The sequence below is a fragment of the Megalops cyprinoides genome, chromosome 2 (genome assembly GCF_013368585.1).
Source record: "Megalops cyprinoides isolate fMegCyp1 chromosome 2, fMegCyp1.pri, whole genome shotgun sequence".
NCBI lineage: Eukaryota > Metazoa > Chordata > Actinopteri > Elopiformes > Megalopidae > Megalops > Megalops cyprinoides.
This window is the reverse complement of record NC_050584.1, coordinates 20,933,237-20,951,701: the sequence shown is the minus strand read 5'-3', so window position 1 is coordinate 20,951,701 and position 18,465 is coordinate 20,933,237. Positions and strand designations below refer to the sequence as shown.

The 18,465-nt window shown below is 44.6% G+C and overlaps 1 protein-coding gene across 1 annotated transcript in view; it reads right to left on the bottom strand.

Annotated features, from left to right (window-relative positions):
• si:ch211-285f17.1 (sickle tail protein homolog) overlaps positions 1-18,465 on the bottom strand; it is a 121,960-nt gene that overhangs the window by 22,820 nt on the left and 80,675 nt on the right. The window contains exons 3-6 of the mRNA XM_036555498.1: positions 16,537-16,732; positions 12,772-12,970; positions 10,071-10,164; positions 862-1,673 (exon numbers count right to left, since the gene is read on the bottom strand). Coding sequence (XP_036411391.1) covers positions 862-1,673; positions 10,071-10,164; positions 12,772-12,970; positions 16,537-16,732 — 1,301 coding nt within the window. The remainder of the gene's footprint in view (positions 1-861; positions 1,674-10,070; positions 10,165-12,771; positions 12,971-16,536; positions 16,733-18,465) is intronic.

Genomic DNA, 18,465 nt, shown 5'->3' with positions numbered 1-18,465 from the left:
TAAAGAGAAATGAGGAGGACATACTTTGAAGTCAGGTCACCAAAACTGCTAGAGGTTATTGCGTTTCAACAACATGAGAAATGCCTTGTTCAGTTAAATATCACTGTGGTACCTTAGACTCTGAATTTCCTTGTGTCCTTGGCCAATATGAAAACCCGAGGAGGACGTGAACCGATTCTAAATAAAATGGTCTGTTTGTGTTACACCGCTGGTCCCCACGGAAAACTCACCGACCGTTTGATCCCCTCGTTCTTTCACAGAATTAGGTAATCCAGTAATTCAAAAGGCCTGTTATTCCCGGTCAATATTTTCGTTGGTGTTCACGAAAGCATCTACCCTATGGACTCACTTAGGCATGCCAGTAAAACAATCTTTGATTTTTGCACCGGTTACATTTCTTGTGCCGTTTCCTGTAAATATTTGCTCTGCCCTTGAGTCAAACAAAGCAGCCAGGCTTAAAATACCCAAAGAAATTATTGGCAGTCCACAGAATCTAAGCAGGCAGACTTAAAACGGAACTCTCTATTATCTTACAGAAATAAAATAGCACACTGAGGGGGCGGACATTTTATATAGGCCTACTTTTTAGTGTATTTCAAAGATCCGCAGCCTTTTGGAAGGATAAGCCGGTTATAACCCGCTGGTCCGATTAAGGGACAGTTTCACAGCTGAGCACACAGAGACAGGGCAGATGATGTCACTTGCCCACAGGGTCTGGCCAAATAAACGACTGAGCTGGGACTGAAAGTCCAAGCGCTGTGTTAACACGCAACTGCAGCCAAGCAAGAGAATTACACATTGTCATGGAAACCACCAACACACACCCCTTCTATCGCCTACCCCATCCAGATTTGGGCTTACCGGGTTTGAGGGTCGTTGGGGGGCGCTGCAGAGCCGTGCGCCATGGGGAGGTCGGGAATGACAGGCGACGCCATGTTGCTCCTGGCCTTGGTCATCACTTCCACGGGACCCGAGTTCTCCTTCCTGAAGGACTGGCGGACAGGCGAGCCCCTCTCCAGCTGGGCGGCTTGCGGCGGGATGTGGGCGCTCTGGGCAGCGTGGATGTCCACCAGCCGCACGTCGGTCATCCTGTGAGGGGACGGCGGGGGCGTCTTGGAGCCCAGAGTGGGCAGCTGGCTGTCGCCGTACTTCCGGGACTTCTGCCTGTAGAGGCTGTGGTGCTCCATGCCCTCTGAGGACATGGTGGAGCTGGCGTAGGAGCTGTTGGACCTGATGGAGGCACGGTGGAAGCCGCCGCCTATGCCGTGGTCCACCACGTCCGCCGGGTGGCCGCTGTGGCCGGACGCGATGCTCAGCCGGCCCTCGTGGAGCATGTAGGGGTCAGCGTAGAGGCCGTCACTCCGCACCAGGGCCACGTTCTTGTTGCCCATGTCTTCGTCGGGTTTCACGTCCCTTCGCTCCAGGATGGCGCTCGGGCAGGGGGACACGGACCTGTTCGGGGGGACGCTGGACAGACGGTCCCTGGGGATGGTTGCGCTCCCAGGCATAGGTACGCCCCTGGGCCCGAAGGGGATTCTTGAGGGCGAGGGTGGCATGGAGTGGGCAGTGGGGGGCGACAGAGAGCCCTGCATGGTGTGTGCCAGAGGAGGGCCCATTGGCTGCTGTCGCAGTGTGTGCTGCCCATCCCGGGTGTAAAGAATTTCTCTGTGCATCTGGATAAGGCAGCAAAAAAGACACACACACACACGCACACACACACACACAAAAAACATTATTCATTATTCAACAGCCCTCAGAAAATATGGTAAACATATCTACCAAATGCACTGTCCAGGTTTCGTGGCCTAAAGCAAGTCAAGCCACATTCCTTTGAGTTCCTGAGGGCAAACCTGGTTTGTTTTGTATATCTGCAATGTTTCTACAGCCAAGTAACTGCAAACACATCATCACCATTTGCCCTGCTAAGGCTGTTTATTTTTTAGCGAAAGGTCTGGAGACAATGGTACTTATTCAGCAGGAATGCAATTAACCTGGTGCTGTTAGTTTACCTAAACTTAGAGATCTTGAAAGGAAAATGTGAACATCAGCATTTCTCTCCTTGCACTAAAAACACTTAATTTGTTTCAAAAATAGCCTTTTATATCAATGCAAGATTTTTCCCAGAGGTTCACGGAATAGCTCTATTTATAAAAGACATGTTATCTTTCCTAGTATTTCCTCAAGTTTACCCTGGCTCTTGTCCTCATTTGCTGCCTTACTGGTAAACCTGAGACTCTTAAAACATAGCATGTGTGAAAACATAGAGAGGTTGATTTTGGTATTTCAAACACAGATGGGAGACCTCATGGCAAAATCGACCATTGCCAACGTACAGCCAAGCTTCCGGCGAGGGCCCCTGAGGTCGCCGCGGACTGCAAACGCGCTGTGCAAATTTGCAACAGGTGCATGCAGCCTGGCATGACCGCGAGTGGGCGGCAACACGGTATGACCACCCACAAATCGCCCGTATACCTGCGAGACCCTGTAGCTAATCAAACGCAGACCCAGCTGGGCCAAAAAAGGCCACGGGAGAGGTATACGCCGAGAAGCTCGCTCTCCCGCTGCAGTGAAAATGAAACAGGAATAGCGATGCTGCAAGCGAGTGCTGACGCAAAGGGCTGGAATGCTCGGCTCATACATGACATGATTGCTGTTGTCAGGGGTAATCTTACGGTTCAGTGGGCAAGGGGGGGGGGGGGGGGGTTGGCGGGCTTGGATTCTGGTGGCCCTCTGTGTCTGTTCATACCAGAGGGTGAACAGAACAGAACCCTTCGGCTCTCTGCTCAGCTACGACGGCAGACCTGGTCGTAGCTGTAGCATTGCTGTCTCCCCCCTTGAGGCAGACACCTGACTGGTTTCAGGGGAAAAAACCCTACAAACGGATAATGTGTAAAAAAAAAAAAAAAGAATAAAAACACAGAGATGGACTGGGGAAACGTCCGCCCTGTTAAAGAGGCAAACATGCATATCCTGCTTCCTTCACACAACAGAATTGAGGGTAAGCTCCAACCTCTATGAGCTGCCAAGGCACAGATATAGACTCACAAAGTAGCACTGAGCTCATAATGCATATGTACACTACTCCACACATTTATGCGCACTTTTAGTGTCACGGTAAGATGACAGTGATACAATGTTTCATTACTGAAACAGTGAATTATTTGTTATATGTGCCACTCCAAAAAGATGCAATGAGTACAAATATCTGGTCTGGATTGAATTTACAGATGCAGAAGGCCCAGGTTTGACATAAAACATGTTTGTATGACTTGTTCTGGAAATGCCATTACAGAATGGGGTTACCTTCTGCTCCTGTTCTTAGCCTTCTGCAAGGCTGCAGTGTGTTCATGCTTTGCACGAACAAGGCCAGCAACTCCATCTGAAGGCACTGACCCAACACTGACTGAACACTTGCTCCGGGAGCAGTAATCCCACAATGCATTGCTTCCTAAGGATGGTCCACACAGGTGGAGGCTTGGGGCCAAAGACAGTAGCGTATATATGCGAAAGAGAGATGCAGCTGGGGAGTAGTAAAGCTGGCTGCTCTCTATACTGGTCACCTATTCAACTTCACTGCATTGTAATTCCCTGTTTGAAAGGACAGGAAGCCTCTCTGAATGAAAACACCTCTTTATTCAGGATTAAGCATTTTGTGTGATGAATACAGTAAAGAGCAAGTATTTCAGGTCAGAGGCCTTAAACTGCCTTCCCATAAGGTTTGGTGATCAATCATCCATTGTTTTGTTTTTTTTTAGTAGTGAGTCATGAGTAACACCTTAAGAGGAGCACATTTTGAACTGTTTCAGCATCCAACTGACAAATGAAACAATCATTCTCATGTGCTCTGTAAAATGAACTTTAATAATCACGAATAATCTCATTCAGCTGTATTACTGGTATTGCCTGTGGGACTATCAAATGTTCAAAGTGTTTTTTTTTTTGTCTTGTTTTGAAAATGAACAGGAGGTGAAATAGGGTGTGACTCTTTGTATATCCCGTAGGGGAAAGGGACAAAGGAAGAATGTATCAGTGACTGAACCAGGTCCAAGACCAAACAGTAGTTACTGAAACTACAGGCTCGTTTTCAGGGTACTGTGCCGGCATCACAGATGCAAAGCAAACCAGCTTTTAAAAATATTTATCAATTACGCTGCAAATTCATACTACTGCTACTACTAATACAGCTACTACTGGTGACAAGTGAACTGAATTCAATTCAATTGAATTGACTGACCCCTCAGACCAGCAGATACACTTGACAGTTCACCTTTTCATGTGCTCAAGGATTTTTATGGTTTGTCTTAAATCTTGGTGCTAAGTCTTCGCACATACTGTACAGTAAATTCATATTTTTTGATAAGTGACTTTTTCACCTAATTCAGCTATTAGTCTGTTTCCTTGCTCTGCTCTTATATTTCACAGTGATGACTGACATTCTCAAAAGCACTGAAATAGAAGATTCCTCACAGACAGGCATCTGCAGTGTGTGGATATCCTAGCATTTGAGACGGCTCTCAAATAATCTGTCATGGCTATTATTAGAAGACCAAAAGAACCAGTTCCAGGAGAAGAATGAGCTCTTACTCTCATTAAAGTCATCAGAATCATTTTGAGTTATTTCACATCAGTTCATGTCTATGAACTGCTTCCTTTAATGGCCTCTTGCTTTTTGAGGATTTTGAAAGCTGATAAAGTTTCCTGTTATGGGGGGGTTAAATTCAAGGCTGCGGAAGCAGAAAAAGAAGTATATGGCAATTCTCTGTTGTTTTATTTTCTATCAGCTCCTCTGTCCACTGTGTGTTGGGTTAACTGAACACCACTGCACACTACTATAGTTCACCCATGATGCATCTAGACTCCAGACTAGAAAGAATCATATCAAAGAAAGCAGAACCTCTTTGTCCCATCTGCAACTGTTTGCCTACATTATCCTCTTTATACACTGAAGTGCAGCCATGTATGGTAGGTACCCTTTTTTGGAATTCAGTCATTACAAACAGATGTTACCTGAAAAAAGTAATGCGTGCCTTTCATCCTCAACAAGAAAAAGACTGAAACAGAAACACGTACCTAAATACGCCATACAAGAAAAATGCACCGTATTCATCTTTCATAATATAACCTTAAAAGGTAGAGGTAGAAAAGCATGGATTCACATATTGAAGAAATAAATCTAAACTTTTTAGGAGTGCGAGTATAACACAAGGACAGTTGGCTTATGTTGGCTTGTGCCAATGGGGATTCTGAAGACCAATCATGCTCAGCTATTCCATTTAGAAACGTCTTATTCAAACATTATGTATGGGTGGACCTTTTAAAGCCTCCTGAATCCATAAACACACCAGACAGGATATTCTTATGGAGCAAATCCTGTGGCTTACAAAGCCCACATGTGTTTGTGGAGAAGTGGATTGTGGATCCAAGCTTTGTGAACTTGGACACATGGCAGACACGGCATGTCAGATTGTTTCCATCCATTACAGGCCGCTTGAAAACGTGCATATTTGTGCTGAATATATAGCAATGGTGTTAATGGCTGCCATAAAGGGAACAAGGTATTCTTATGATTACCATCCTTTACCATTACCATCCTTTCAGAATAAAGGCAACAGCTGGTGCACATTTGAAGCATCTAAAAATAGAACGTGTCACCACTATTTGCATTCAAAGACATCAGAACTTGCAGAGGTTAAGATGTTAAAAATAGCAGGCATACACAGACTTTGAGGAGGTAACAATAGTTCAGTCTCAAATCGTGCACTCGCGTGTTCATATGAAAGTGAACAGAACACCCACAAGTTAGGCTGCTGCAACCATTATTAATCCACTGTTTGCACAACATTTTCTGAACTTTTCTGAACTATTTCCAACCTGTACAGCCACCATTGCTGCAATGTATACACAACAATAGTTCTGAGAGTAACCTAACGTAGTCAGTATCGATGCATTATGTGCTTACACACTGAGATATAGGCTACTACAAACAAAATGGACCAACAAAACTGCCCGTTAACCTGTCAAACGATTAATGACGATAGAACATATGCAGCGTTTTGTGTACTCATTCTCACAAGCAAATAAATTAAGTCTATGAAGGACAAGAAGCTGTTCAACAAATAGGACGTCCTTCATAAAAAATCTGCAGACTGTGGATTCACCAGTCAGTTATGATAAGGGAAATGCATTATATGCCTCATAATGAGGTCTCCCACACCATTACCTGCATGCTGCTATGAGCAAGGGCTCTTAAGTAGACACCAAGCCTGCAGCTTCATCCAGGCTGAACCAGGCTGTTGTCCACCAATTACCTCCAGGAAAATACGGTCTTCTAATACATGAACCATGGTTGGGGAAACAAGAGACAATGCTGGTTTATGTAAATGACTGTTCTGCAGCCTTTGCCCTATATTTGGTGGAGCTATGCGGAAATAGTGGCTGTGTTGACTGGTGCAGAATGACCCGACAATGCTGTGCAACGCATGAACTTTTTGCACTGGAAGGTCGTTCCATGATCTCACATCTGAAGCAGCTGCAGGTCAAGCTCGAAACAGCACCAAAAACAAGCAGACTGACACCACGCAGGCGCTTTCGCAGATGGGAGCGGTCCCCTGCTCCATTCCCTCCAGACACAGGGGATGCTGAACCTATCCCACCCTGTGTCTGCTAGGGGCCTTCATCCTGCACAGAGCTGGAGTGTTTAAACAGGTGCGCTCTCGTCTGATTATTGTATTAGCTATTCTGAGAATCCGAGTGTCCCCTTTCGCAATTACATTATTTCGCACGCGGAGCCATCAGAATGGCTCTATTGTTTCAAGGAAAAGCACAAACCATCTGCGCGGTGGTCACGGTATCTGCAATTTGTCAAAAAATCCATCAAAAACAAGTCCATGTTTACATTCCCGATGTGTGGCCTTGTGAAATTCTCATTGAGAAAAATTTTCAGGAGCACTAAAAATAAGTCTGTCTCTACATTTTATCATCCAGCATTTCGAAACACGTCTACTCAAATAATTTCCTCATTTCAAAACACTTGTACTCAAATAATTTCCACTTGTACTCAAATAATTTCCTCATTTCAAAACTCTCTCTCTCTCTCTCTCTCTCTCACACACACACACACACACACTTGCCTGCCTGTATGAGCAATCACCACAGATATTACAATTCTGCACAGCAATTTGGCAAGTCAGAGGTGTCAATTATCAATTTATGGCATGCTGGCTTGCAGGCAATGAGACGTCAGTACGGCCGTTATCTGGGAAGAACTGAATGGCTCTCAGTGTCCCTTCACAGCGTTGGCTACATCGGCTGTAGATAGCCTCTAGGTGCGAGGAATACATACATTTTTGTCAGAGAAGGTTTGCTTTCTTAGAAGCTCCAGATTCATGGAAACACGTCCCAGCCAGCGCAGCAGTCCATGAACAGAGGAGGACCCTTTCAGCAAATGTACCCCAGCTTGCAATGGGAGGGTAAAGCATAAGTAATAGGTGACCTTGGGGGCTCGCTTTGAACACGCTGTAAAAATTTCCTGCATCACGATACACTTTAACGAGATGAAAGTGTCGCGGCAACGCGCTCATCTGTTGCGAGTTAAAGAGTGTGGGGGTATCGTCTTGGCAGAGCTGCTCCGATCTGACCGATGCAAATAAATTCAAAACAGGTGCCTCTTCATACCTTCCTACCAGTGTGTGCGCCCAAACCAAAACAACCTGTTCCCTTTCCCCCTCCACTCCCCTCTGCACCATTCTGGTGAAGTCTTCTGTTTTTCCACATTCCAAGATATAACGCTTCAGTACGACCATGCAACAGCATGGTTGTCATTTAGCTATGGTCAGCTCGAACGGGAGCCTGGCAGACCACAATAAAACCTTATTAGACAGTCTGAGTGCGCATGCCCTTTCTGTCTACAGACATATTTCAACACGTGCCGCACGCTTTTGGAGCTAAGTGTGCCACGCGGGCCATCAACGCTCATATCGCAAGCACTTCTGAACACTAAATACTTGGCACACGTCCCATTCGAATTAATTTTACAACTATTATAGTAATACCACTGTTGTACCATCAATCAATCCGCATGGGAATATTCATAACTGTGGGAAGCCTCGATGCAGTTAATGAACTTTAGCCTCCTCCATGACTAATAATCCTCCACTTGTTCACTCACACACTCACTCCATAAAAGATCTACTTGATAAAAAATGATAAAATAATATTTTTTAAACCTTGAAAAAGTACAGTAAAGCTCATCTGGGTTGTAAAATCCTTGTGACTCCTCATAACTCTTTACCTAGGACTATTCACCAGAAATGATGAATATCCCTCTCAACACTAATACACAAGAACCTGCTGAAAAAACGGCTGGGTCAGTCAGTCCCAAATGTCAAAACACAACTGAGCACTCCTCCATGGAACTAGCACTGTGGATTCATAAGCCCTAACTCTGCCCTCTGTCTCCAGGCATCCAGTCAGCTCAGGACAGCTTCCCCTAGATATCTAACTTTCACCCCTGGATCGCATGCTTGCTAATTCCCCCGACAGCTTGGAAGGAGCGGATAATGTTAAACACGTTTCTGAAAAAGGCGACCTCCTTCTGGTGTCACGCCCATCACCATCCAACATATGTTGCATAATTACACAAGACTGCAATGAATCTGTACGTGAATCACTCAGGCCAGTTTGCACTACGTCTGGGGCATACGTGGTGACTCAGAACACTGTGTTGTTAATTATTAATGAGGGTGAAACTTCCTTGCTTTTTTGGATAAGAAAAATTGATTTCCTCTTTAACAAATAGCCCTGATTTTTCTTCAGCTGCCTGCAGAGGACTGAAGGTTGTATAGGCTCCACACGCAGGTATAAAGGGCCTTTTGATTGTTTGGGCTCTGTTCCCAATGTGATAGAGCCACAAAAGCTGATTGAAGCTCCAACGCCACAAGAATGAAAAAAAAAATCGATCAAAGCTTCTCTATTGTAAGATTACGGTTTCCCTCATGCCTGTTTCGGCGATCCCTTCGCTGCTGATTAGGAACCTTATGTTTTTCCACTTCTGGCCATTAAATGGTTTTTCTTCTATTTTTTTCACCTCCATCTTATAAAGCAAGGGACATTGTGGGTCACATGATGGTGACCTGCACAACTTGACAATACAAAGCACCCTGCACATAATGTGTCTTTCACTGGAACATTCAAGTTCAATTCGGAGGCCACAAGAGGCTGATTCAAATGAGAATAAAGCAATCATCCCATTAAACCCACACTCATTGGAGCAGCTTTTTATAGGTTAGCAAACCGTTGAACTAGTGGGAGTTTGAATCTGATGTTCATGCATTGAAAGTGAACTAACTGTGCGACCGTTGCTGTTAACAGATGGTTCTGAAATAACAGCAGGGCGGTCACAGGGTCTTCAAACAACACACAGAGAAGCTGCTGAATCGGTTCAACAAACACTAATGTTTGATTCATAACTAGTGATATTACATTGTGGACTAACTTAAAGGCTGATTTCTGATAAATTATATTTTAAATCTAAGACATATTATTATTAAGGCGCATCTCAAAAAAACACTCACTCTGAGTTTCTCCAAACTATTTAAAACACCGAGAAATAAACCGTCCAAGAACAGCTCATAAGAAGGAGTGATCTGACACATCAGAAAAAGGGTTAAACTGGACAAGGATCAGTTGACCAAAAGGATTTGGGGAGCACATGAGAGATCAGTTGCTCAGGTTTAGTTCCGTAACATCGGCAGGAAACAAACATGCAGGCATTGTGCTGGCTTAGGAAGATTTAGCAGGATATGAACGGAGGAAAGCTCCTGGATTTTTCATTCTCCTCCATAATAAAGAGCATACAAGGCTCATTCAATCCCCCGAAAAATAAAGCCTGAGGAACAAAAGGAGCAATAAACAGATTAAGGGCTGGGGGGGTGTGTGTGTGTGGAGGGGGTGGGCATTCCTATATCCGAATCTTCAGAAGACCCTTAAAAGGGGGAGAGGTAGAATGGAAGACACCAGGAGGGGCTGGCTGGTGCCATTGTGTCTACCAACCAATGGAGCCTCGTACTCACCCTGGCGTCTCCGTTGGTGGGCCGGGAGTTGTGGCTGAAAGCGTGCGCCGGGTCCTTGTGGTACACCTTCAGGCAGGAGTGATCCGTGATATTCCTGTAACCGAGAGGAGTATCCACAATTACACGAGGGGGCCACAGCTCTGTGTAAAACATTATCAGGACTGTACTGGTCCAAAGCTCGGAGAGAGTCCTTCAGATTGCCTCTTTGAGGAAGTTCCCCCTGCTCCCTTGTACTTCACTGGTTTACCCACAGGTGCTGTGTTCTAAGTTGTACAGCAGCTCCACCCCGAGAGGTCATGTGACAGCAATGCTGCTTTACAGTGTTGATAAAGGAAATGGGCAGCTGTGTCAAAGTACACACTTGACTCACCAGACGCTTGGCTGTCTCGCTCGGACAAACAAGAAGGCAGGAAGCCTTTTTTCAAAACTACTCTTGGATTTGAATGTTTTCCAATTTTAAGGAAATGTAAGAAACTACACAACTGAATTCATAAAAATTAAAAGTGGCATAGGAGTATTCACAAGCAACGACCTCAAGATGAATTTACACGGCTTCTTTTATTAGAAGACTGTGTTTACATTCAAACCTGTATTCAAATGAAGTATGACACGTAGTAAAACACCATTTCATCAAGTTGGCTGATAAATGTGACGCCAACAATAAAACTGCCAATGTTTAAGACCTGATCTGTTACTACATGTTGTAGCTGTTAGCTCGCCTTAGTGGCCACAGTTTGAAAAGGGAAGCTACAAAAGTAGCAGCATATGTGTGGACGTGGTAGAGAAACACAGCAGAGAGCTGTGTGGCCTGGCAACTGAAAACGAATGCCGCGGTACAATGCTGCTATTTTTTCACACAGGACGCTGGAGTCCTTTCATTTCAGGTGCTGTCTGCATGGCTTTGACCAGGGCCAATCCCACGCCTCCCGACTGTCAAAATAATGTATACGGAAGGATTACACGACTGGCCTCCCTGGCCCTGCTAAAAGGGGGCTGCCGACGGCATCTGTGGTATTGGTCTAAGGAGCGTGGGCGGTGTGTGACGTGTCGAGCGGGCCGAGGACTCTCCCCTCCTTTGTTTGGAGTCACGCCCGTCTGGAGAGCCTTAAAGAAGGCGCAGGCTTAGGGAGGATTCACGCCTCATGAGAACCTTACGGCATTTGCTTTTGGTGCAATGATGCATGCGCCTAAGTGCATACACACACAGACAGACAGACAGACACACATGCAAAACGCTTCACATCTGTAGATTTCAGCCACACAGCTAGAGGGAAAAAAGCCTGAGAGCGACAGAGAGCTGGTTCGCATTGAAATGGTACAAGATGTGAGTCTGGGAATAACCGTTAATGGGCATTTTGTCCTGCCAACTGCGGAGTAATAGAGCCTATAAAATGGTGAAGTTGCCCTCAGTGGAACTTTTCTCTCATTATCAATGTAGAAATAACAGGGGAGATGGGACACATTTGCCACCGTAGGGTGGCACGGCAGCTCCTATTGAGCAATGGGTCATGCGTTCCCTTCATTCAGTCAATCCTAATGGTGCACAGCTCCACAATTCACGTGAACCTCCATTATGGTAAGGACCCCCAATGCAGTGTAATTTCAGTCTCAGGTGAACCCCAAAAAAAACAGTACCAAATCGCTCTGGCACTTCCCGGCACTGTAAAATATCTGGTAGGGTTGCTCTTGTAGATTATTAGTCTCAGTGTGCAAGTTACTATGATGTATTGTAGGTTTATTGTTCTTAAAGTTTATTGTCAGGCACTGCGTGTATGCTATAACATTTACTGTTAGTCTGCTAATATAGCATTGTTTTCCAGCTTTATATTATTTTGAAGGTTACTGGCTGTCCTCTCCTTATGTTCCCATTGTTCTTACTGCTCACATTTATGTATCTTGACTCCTGAGTTGCTCTAGATAAAAGTATATGCCAGATACTAAACAGACACAGAAAAAAAGTAGTAGTATCCTTTCGCCATGTTTTGGTAAACTGGTATCCAAGGCAATGACTATAACTTTCCCTATTTTCATGACTGAGGGAGAACATCCAATCATACGGAGCAGCTCCTTAATGTAATAAACCACCCTGCAGCTTTGACAGGTGGCCTGCATACAAAAGCATCTCTCCTGTGGGTATGTCTGCCAAGTCTGAGCTCCTGAGGAATTTATCATTTACGTCATATTTGTGTATTAGAAAACTGACTGACGGCATTCTCTAAGAAAGGGGAGGGAAGCGTTTCGTTTAAACAGTCGTAAGAGAACGCAGGGAGGAAGGCCGCTTGTTTGCACCACAGGCCTAAATTGGGTGCAACTGCAGCTGCAAAAGAGAGGCATTAACTCCTGTTAATGATTCACCCAAAACTCAGACTTCGCAAACACACAGGTGCACCCCTGGAAGACGGCTCGCAGCATTACACCTGTGGGCAGGAGGCTCGGTTACTGAGTCAGCACATTTCTCATGCAGTGGAGAGATAAACACATTATGGATGAGGCATTTCGGAATCCATTTAGACGGAGGTGATACTGTCTAAAGATGTTTTCCTGTGCCAGCTGAAGGCAATAAATAAGGCCCCTCCCTCCCTGGCCTCCCCCCAGCCTCCCCTCGACTCTGAAAGCAGTCAACGTGCTGGCGCACACATACACACACACACACACACACACACACACACACACACACACACACACACACACACAGACACACCTCACATCGGAGAGCTCATAGTACATGTTCCTGACGTCGTCCTTGATGTACACGGCCACGCTGGGGGACTCCAGCATCTTCATGCTGAGCTGCTGCGGGAAGGCACTGACGAACAGAGCCCGGATGGTGTCCGCGCTGGTGATCTCATTGGGCATTCTGATCTGCTTGGTCTCATCTCCGTACTGAAGGTACAGCACGCCTAAAAGGCAAAAAAAAGTAAAAAAAAAAGGAGGGACAATCAGCCTCTTCAATCAGAGAGCAGTGCGGCCTTGCGTTTGGATGTCTTTCGGGTCTGACCTTTGAGATATCCCAGGGACACGGAATAAGAAATCATTTTGAGAGCCATTGCTCAAGTGCTTGAGCATCGAGTAACATTCAGCCTGAATGAAGGATGAAATTTTCATTATAATGACGCCAGTTGATGAAGGATCACAGCCTTGTGCAGACCATGAGCTAACACTCCTGAAATTCATCACCCGTGTGTTGACAAAATGCACTGGTTGCCCTAAAACAAGAGGTAAATTGGGGAAATATCAGCAAAAGGATTACAGGAGAGACAAGCAAGAAATAACTATTGTTAGAATGTGCCTGGCTTGGATGCTAAAAGACAGCCATGGCTCTGAATGGCTCTTGGCCACTCTGCAGTGCTATTCAGGGACAAAAGAGTGACCGTGTTCTCCGCTAAACATGTACCATTACAGCGTATAATTCAGTCTAATTACAGTGAGAAGCTGGACAGTATAGACAAATGCTTTGGTTTGGAGGGGGACATGTTCTGCTCTTCAGCAGGCAGAGAAGAGGGGGCACAGCCTGGCCTCTGGGATGGGTGGGACAGCCGGGTTTAAGATTAAAGACACACCCTGCACCACCACCCACAGGGCGGGACACTGCAGTCACACAAGTCTACATCAAGGAGAACCTCACACACATACACGCGCAGAGAAAATTACTGAGCTCTGACATGACAGAACAATAAGGCATGTCAATACATAACGGGGTTTATGGAAGCAGCATTTCCTCAAATCCATCTTTTGAGTCTAACACACATGGTTTTTTATGTGTATGTCTTTCTTTCCCTTCATCTTGAAGCACTCAGCATTAGGGTATGACGTCCCCACAAATCACCAAGAATGAATAACTTCCTTAATTTGTGGTACCCCCCCTTACCATCAGCTCCTCAGTCTGCTCAGCTCCTCTAAAACATCCTGACTCACGGATAAATTTAGCTTAATTCAAGGTTTAAGCAGTAAATGTTTAAAGCCTTAAATAGTGCTACTATTTCAACATGGCTTTAGTTTATGTTACTACATGTTATTACATTATTACATTTTTAATTGTCAGAGTCAGTGTAACACACTGCAGTTTAAACTGGGCTGCCTTTCAAAGTCCTTTGAAAAACACTGAGATGTGGAGCCTGCGCTCATAAGTCATATATTGTATAATTCCTCAGGACACTTTCCTTCCTATCAATCTGTTACATCTTCATTACAAACACATACATTTTGCATGAATATCATTCTGCATAACATATTTACACACTAAAATACATCAGACAGTCTCCGCATCCACAACTACAGTGCATCATTCTCATTTAAAAGTGATCAAAATTAATACTGTTCTCCTGTAGCGGTACCAATAATAACTTACAAGTGCATGGTTCCTACCTATTACAAAGGTTTTCAGAGTGTACAGCAGTCTGTTTCCAAAATGGACTCCGTGCAGATTTTGAGTGTTTGCCCTTTGGCTCTAGAAACTGCGGAGTGGTAAGGGCTACCAGATGCTACTGAAATACTATATAAGATCCTAGAGTCTACATCAGACAGAAAACATTACCAAAAAGAAAAAAAAAAAGAAAATGCTGGACTGTTTCAAGACACAGAGTGGTCAATTAGGTTTTACTGTAATAATTTACTAAGTAAGTTGGCAAGTTTGCGTAATCAATCCCCAAGGAACTGTTCCATGCTTTCCTGTTCCATGCTTTCAAAGTGGTCTTTCCGTGTTGAGATGGCAATTTCCACATGCCAATCTAAAGAAAAAGCAAGGTATTTGATGACCAAACTCTGAAGGCTTACCATTCCTCTAAACGAACCGCATTAGGGTCTTATTGACAGGACTGTTTTATTGTTGCGTGGAATCAAATTGCAGCATGTGGCTTCAGAGCCAAGTTTTACTTCAAATTAGAAACAAATGTGCTAAGTAAATGGAATACCGAGTACTTGACTCAAACCAACGCCAAGGGGTTGGCTTAAGACGGAATCCATTCTACTCCTATTTATTTCCAAAATGAATATCATTACCTTAATTAATGTCAAATTAAAACAGACCTCACCAGTAGAATAGTTCCTCTATGGGGCAGTTTTTTCACCCCAGCAAGAAGAGCACCTAATATAATCCAGAGAGTTTAAAGTAGCAGTATAAGGAGAATAATAAAACTTACAGCGTAATTTCAGAACAATTCCAGGCTCTCTGGGTTCCAATATTCCTTTCAATAAACCACTTTTTTCCACAGCGATTGCTTCTGAAAGTGCAGACGTCTCACGGCGGAGTGTGGGAAGGTGTCTGAAGGCTAGCTGGGTATTCTAGCCGTGTCTTTTCCAGGGCCCCCCCTCCGTCCGTCACAAAGATCTTCCCATCTCCTTCACATGGCCCAGTCTGAGGCCTATATGCAAGCAGAGGCTCTTTCTTTCAAGCCCTCTGAGGAGGCAAACCCTGTGTTTTGCATAATGTGTACTTAGAAGTTCATAAATACGGTCTCTGGTTTTGCCTCTCAAGCCATCGACATTCTTGGCAAGAAATCTTTGGAAAATTAAATCCCGGTGGTTTCATTCATTCTATAAACACATACTTTGGTCAAAGGAGGAGCTATGCAGAAATTAACAAATTCAGTAGGACAAAAATAATATCAGCATCCAACAAACTTATGAAAGCTAACCACTTACGAAAGGTGGGCTTATAAGAATCAAATCTCTTCTTGGAAAATAAAGATTAACTCAAGCAAACTTTAAGCCTATTTGTACATAATAATTATCAACAGCAATTAAACTGACACTGTGTATGACGTTTGGCGTAATGAACATCTAAAGGTTACCTCTGTGTCACAGAAACGCTGCCAGACTGTGGGAGTCATAGAAATACTCTTCTTAACAGTACTGAGGTAAATATGCTTTTGCATTTCCATAATGATGCAAACAAAGTGCTTACTTTTCTGATAAGAAGCCATCTTCTTAATCTCCCATATAATAAGTGGGTACTGTGCATGGAATATATAATCACCTAATGTAAGCAAATGAATTCAGATGGAGTAGCTGTGTGCCTGCTCCCTGTGAAGAAAAGCAGCTTTGAGAATGCATGGGGAGGGACTCTCTGCCCTCTGTGCGCATGTTTTCAGACTGAGTGTCCATTTGATGGCCGCTCCTTTGTCCTGTGTTTTGACCTGATGATTTGTCAGAGAATTCACTGTTTGCCCACTGTGTGTGTGTGTGTGTGTGAGAAAGACAGAGAGAGAGAGAGAGAGAGAGAGAGAGAGAGAGAGAGAGAGAGAGGGAGAGAGAGAGAAAGTGAGACATGAGAAAGAGGTGGGGTTCTGACCTTTTTAAAAACCAGAAGAATGTGTGAGAGAGAAAGCATGATGGGCCCACAACACCTAACGGTCATTTTCATTTGCCAAGCTACTTGACCTGTGTAGTTGAAAAAACAGTGCCAAGTGACCTGTTCTTGGTCTGGGTGAGCATGCATGAATTGTATGTGAGAGAGACAGTACAGTACCGAGTGACCTGTCCTTGGTCTGATTGGTTGACCTGACCACGGGCAAACTGGCTCGTGAGCGGCTGCCACGGGTGAAAGCGGTGGGCGCGTCTCCTTCTGACATGGCGTCCAGAGAATCCAGGGAGGCCACGGAGAGGTGCTCAGCCTGGTCCCCCGCTCCGGGCTGGGGGCTCGGGGAGTGCTTGGGGCTCCTGCTCTGAAACCCAAAAAGGATAGAGAACAGTCAGCGCACAGCCCTGAGTCCCATTTCACACAGTGACAGTGTGCCTCAGTATTGCTGTGTCGACAATGAAAAACAGACTCTTCAACAGGGGGTAAAGGTTGTTTCTAAATCTATGTATTGAACTTCGCAGGTGCTCTGAGACAATTCCTACTGAGAAAGAAACTGCAAATTCACTCTACTTACAATGTACACATCTTTACAGCATTAAATAGTTTCCATTAACATATTCAGAAATATTCATAATGAATTTTATACAGTTATTATGTGTCAGTGCTTGTACCATCTTATTACGCATTTGTAAAACTAATACTGAAACTGAAACTTAGTCAATTTTATCTGATTAAGCTACAAGAAATAAGCTCATAAATCACATGTTAACATTTAGTGTGCCTTTGCTCATGGGCAGAATCTCTGTGAGGATCCACTTAGCCTGATGTCAAAAAGTGCAGGCACCTCGTATAAATCTGTGTTCACAAGCCCAAGAGCGGAAGCAAAGGAGCACTTTGCTGCGACAACATTTGCTTTAGCTCTTTCTCATTCGTCAACTAATTTGTGACTCCAATCATTCAGCGTTTTTGACAATGTCTGAAACAATCGACTGTGTATTTTTTTGTCCAACAGACATGCAAAACCAATGTTTTTGTTATGCTTGCAAAGATCACCTAACTGGCACTAACTGAAAATGTAACTTTACGTTGACTAGGTTCATCTCACATTAAAACATGCATTCAGTGAGCACTGCAAGCAAAGGTGAGCCTCGGCGATATGGGGGTAAAATACAACACATTTCTGGCACTGGGCCTGAATTATCAGTGATCATTCAGTGCACTTTCATTCAAGCATTCTAGACGATGTAAATGTAGGGTCATTTTCAGCCCATGTGAGTGTCTAAAACCAACAGCATGCATCACTCCACAAACACACACACGGGCGCAGACCTTCAAATACTCGGTCACTGAAAACCATGAATTTATAAATTTCAGTTCATTACAACACTTCCTTTGATGCATTTCGAATCATTCCCCAGCATTAAATGACTTGCCGAATTTTACAAAAAACACTGAGACCACATAAATAAAACGTCCACATGGAAATTGCCCAGGATTTTCCCTTTATAAATTTTATGTTAACTGTCCGTCCAGGAAGCTTAACGTCAGTTCCTTTAAAAATGATTGATATGCGGGGCTGCAGGGCTGAAACCACTGACGCCGGAACATCACATTGTTCCTGAGGTTGGGGACAGTTCAGGGGCCTGAAAAAATAATTGCGCAAGTGGCCTGTTAAATCCTGTAACCTGATCCCCGCAGCACTGGCTGCTTAAAAAGTGGCCAAAAGGTCAGTGAACAGAGAGCCCCGTCCGAGGCGCTAACTTGCGGAAGTGCTTGAGCTGTGAAGCCCGCCGTCTGGCGAAACAAATGACTTCACGAGCTGGTGGACGGCACCGTCAGCTCGTTACAGCCCCCCCACGCTTGACTACATGAGGGCTGGGACAGAGGGGGCAGAGCGGGGCACCGCCAGTTCAGGGAGGGGGTTAGTTGGGATGCGGGGCACAGGGGGAAAAAGCACACAACTCCACTCAAGGATGATGCAGATGAGAAAAGAATGGCCTACTAACTCTCAGGATTGATTCGATTTTCAGCAAGTACCTTTGAATGTCAAGCTCAGAATGGAGAGAGGACAACATGAACTGTAAGACCTAATGAAGT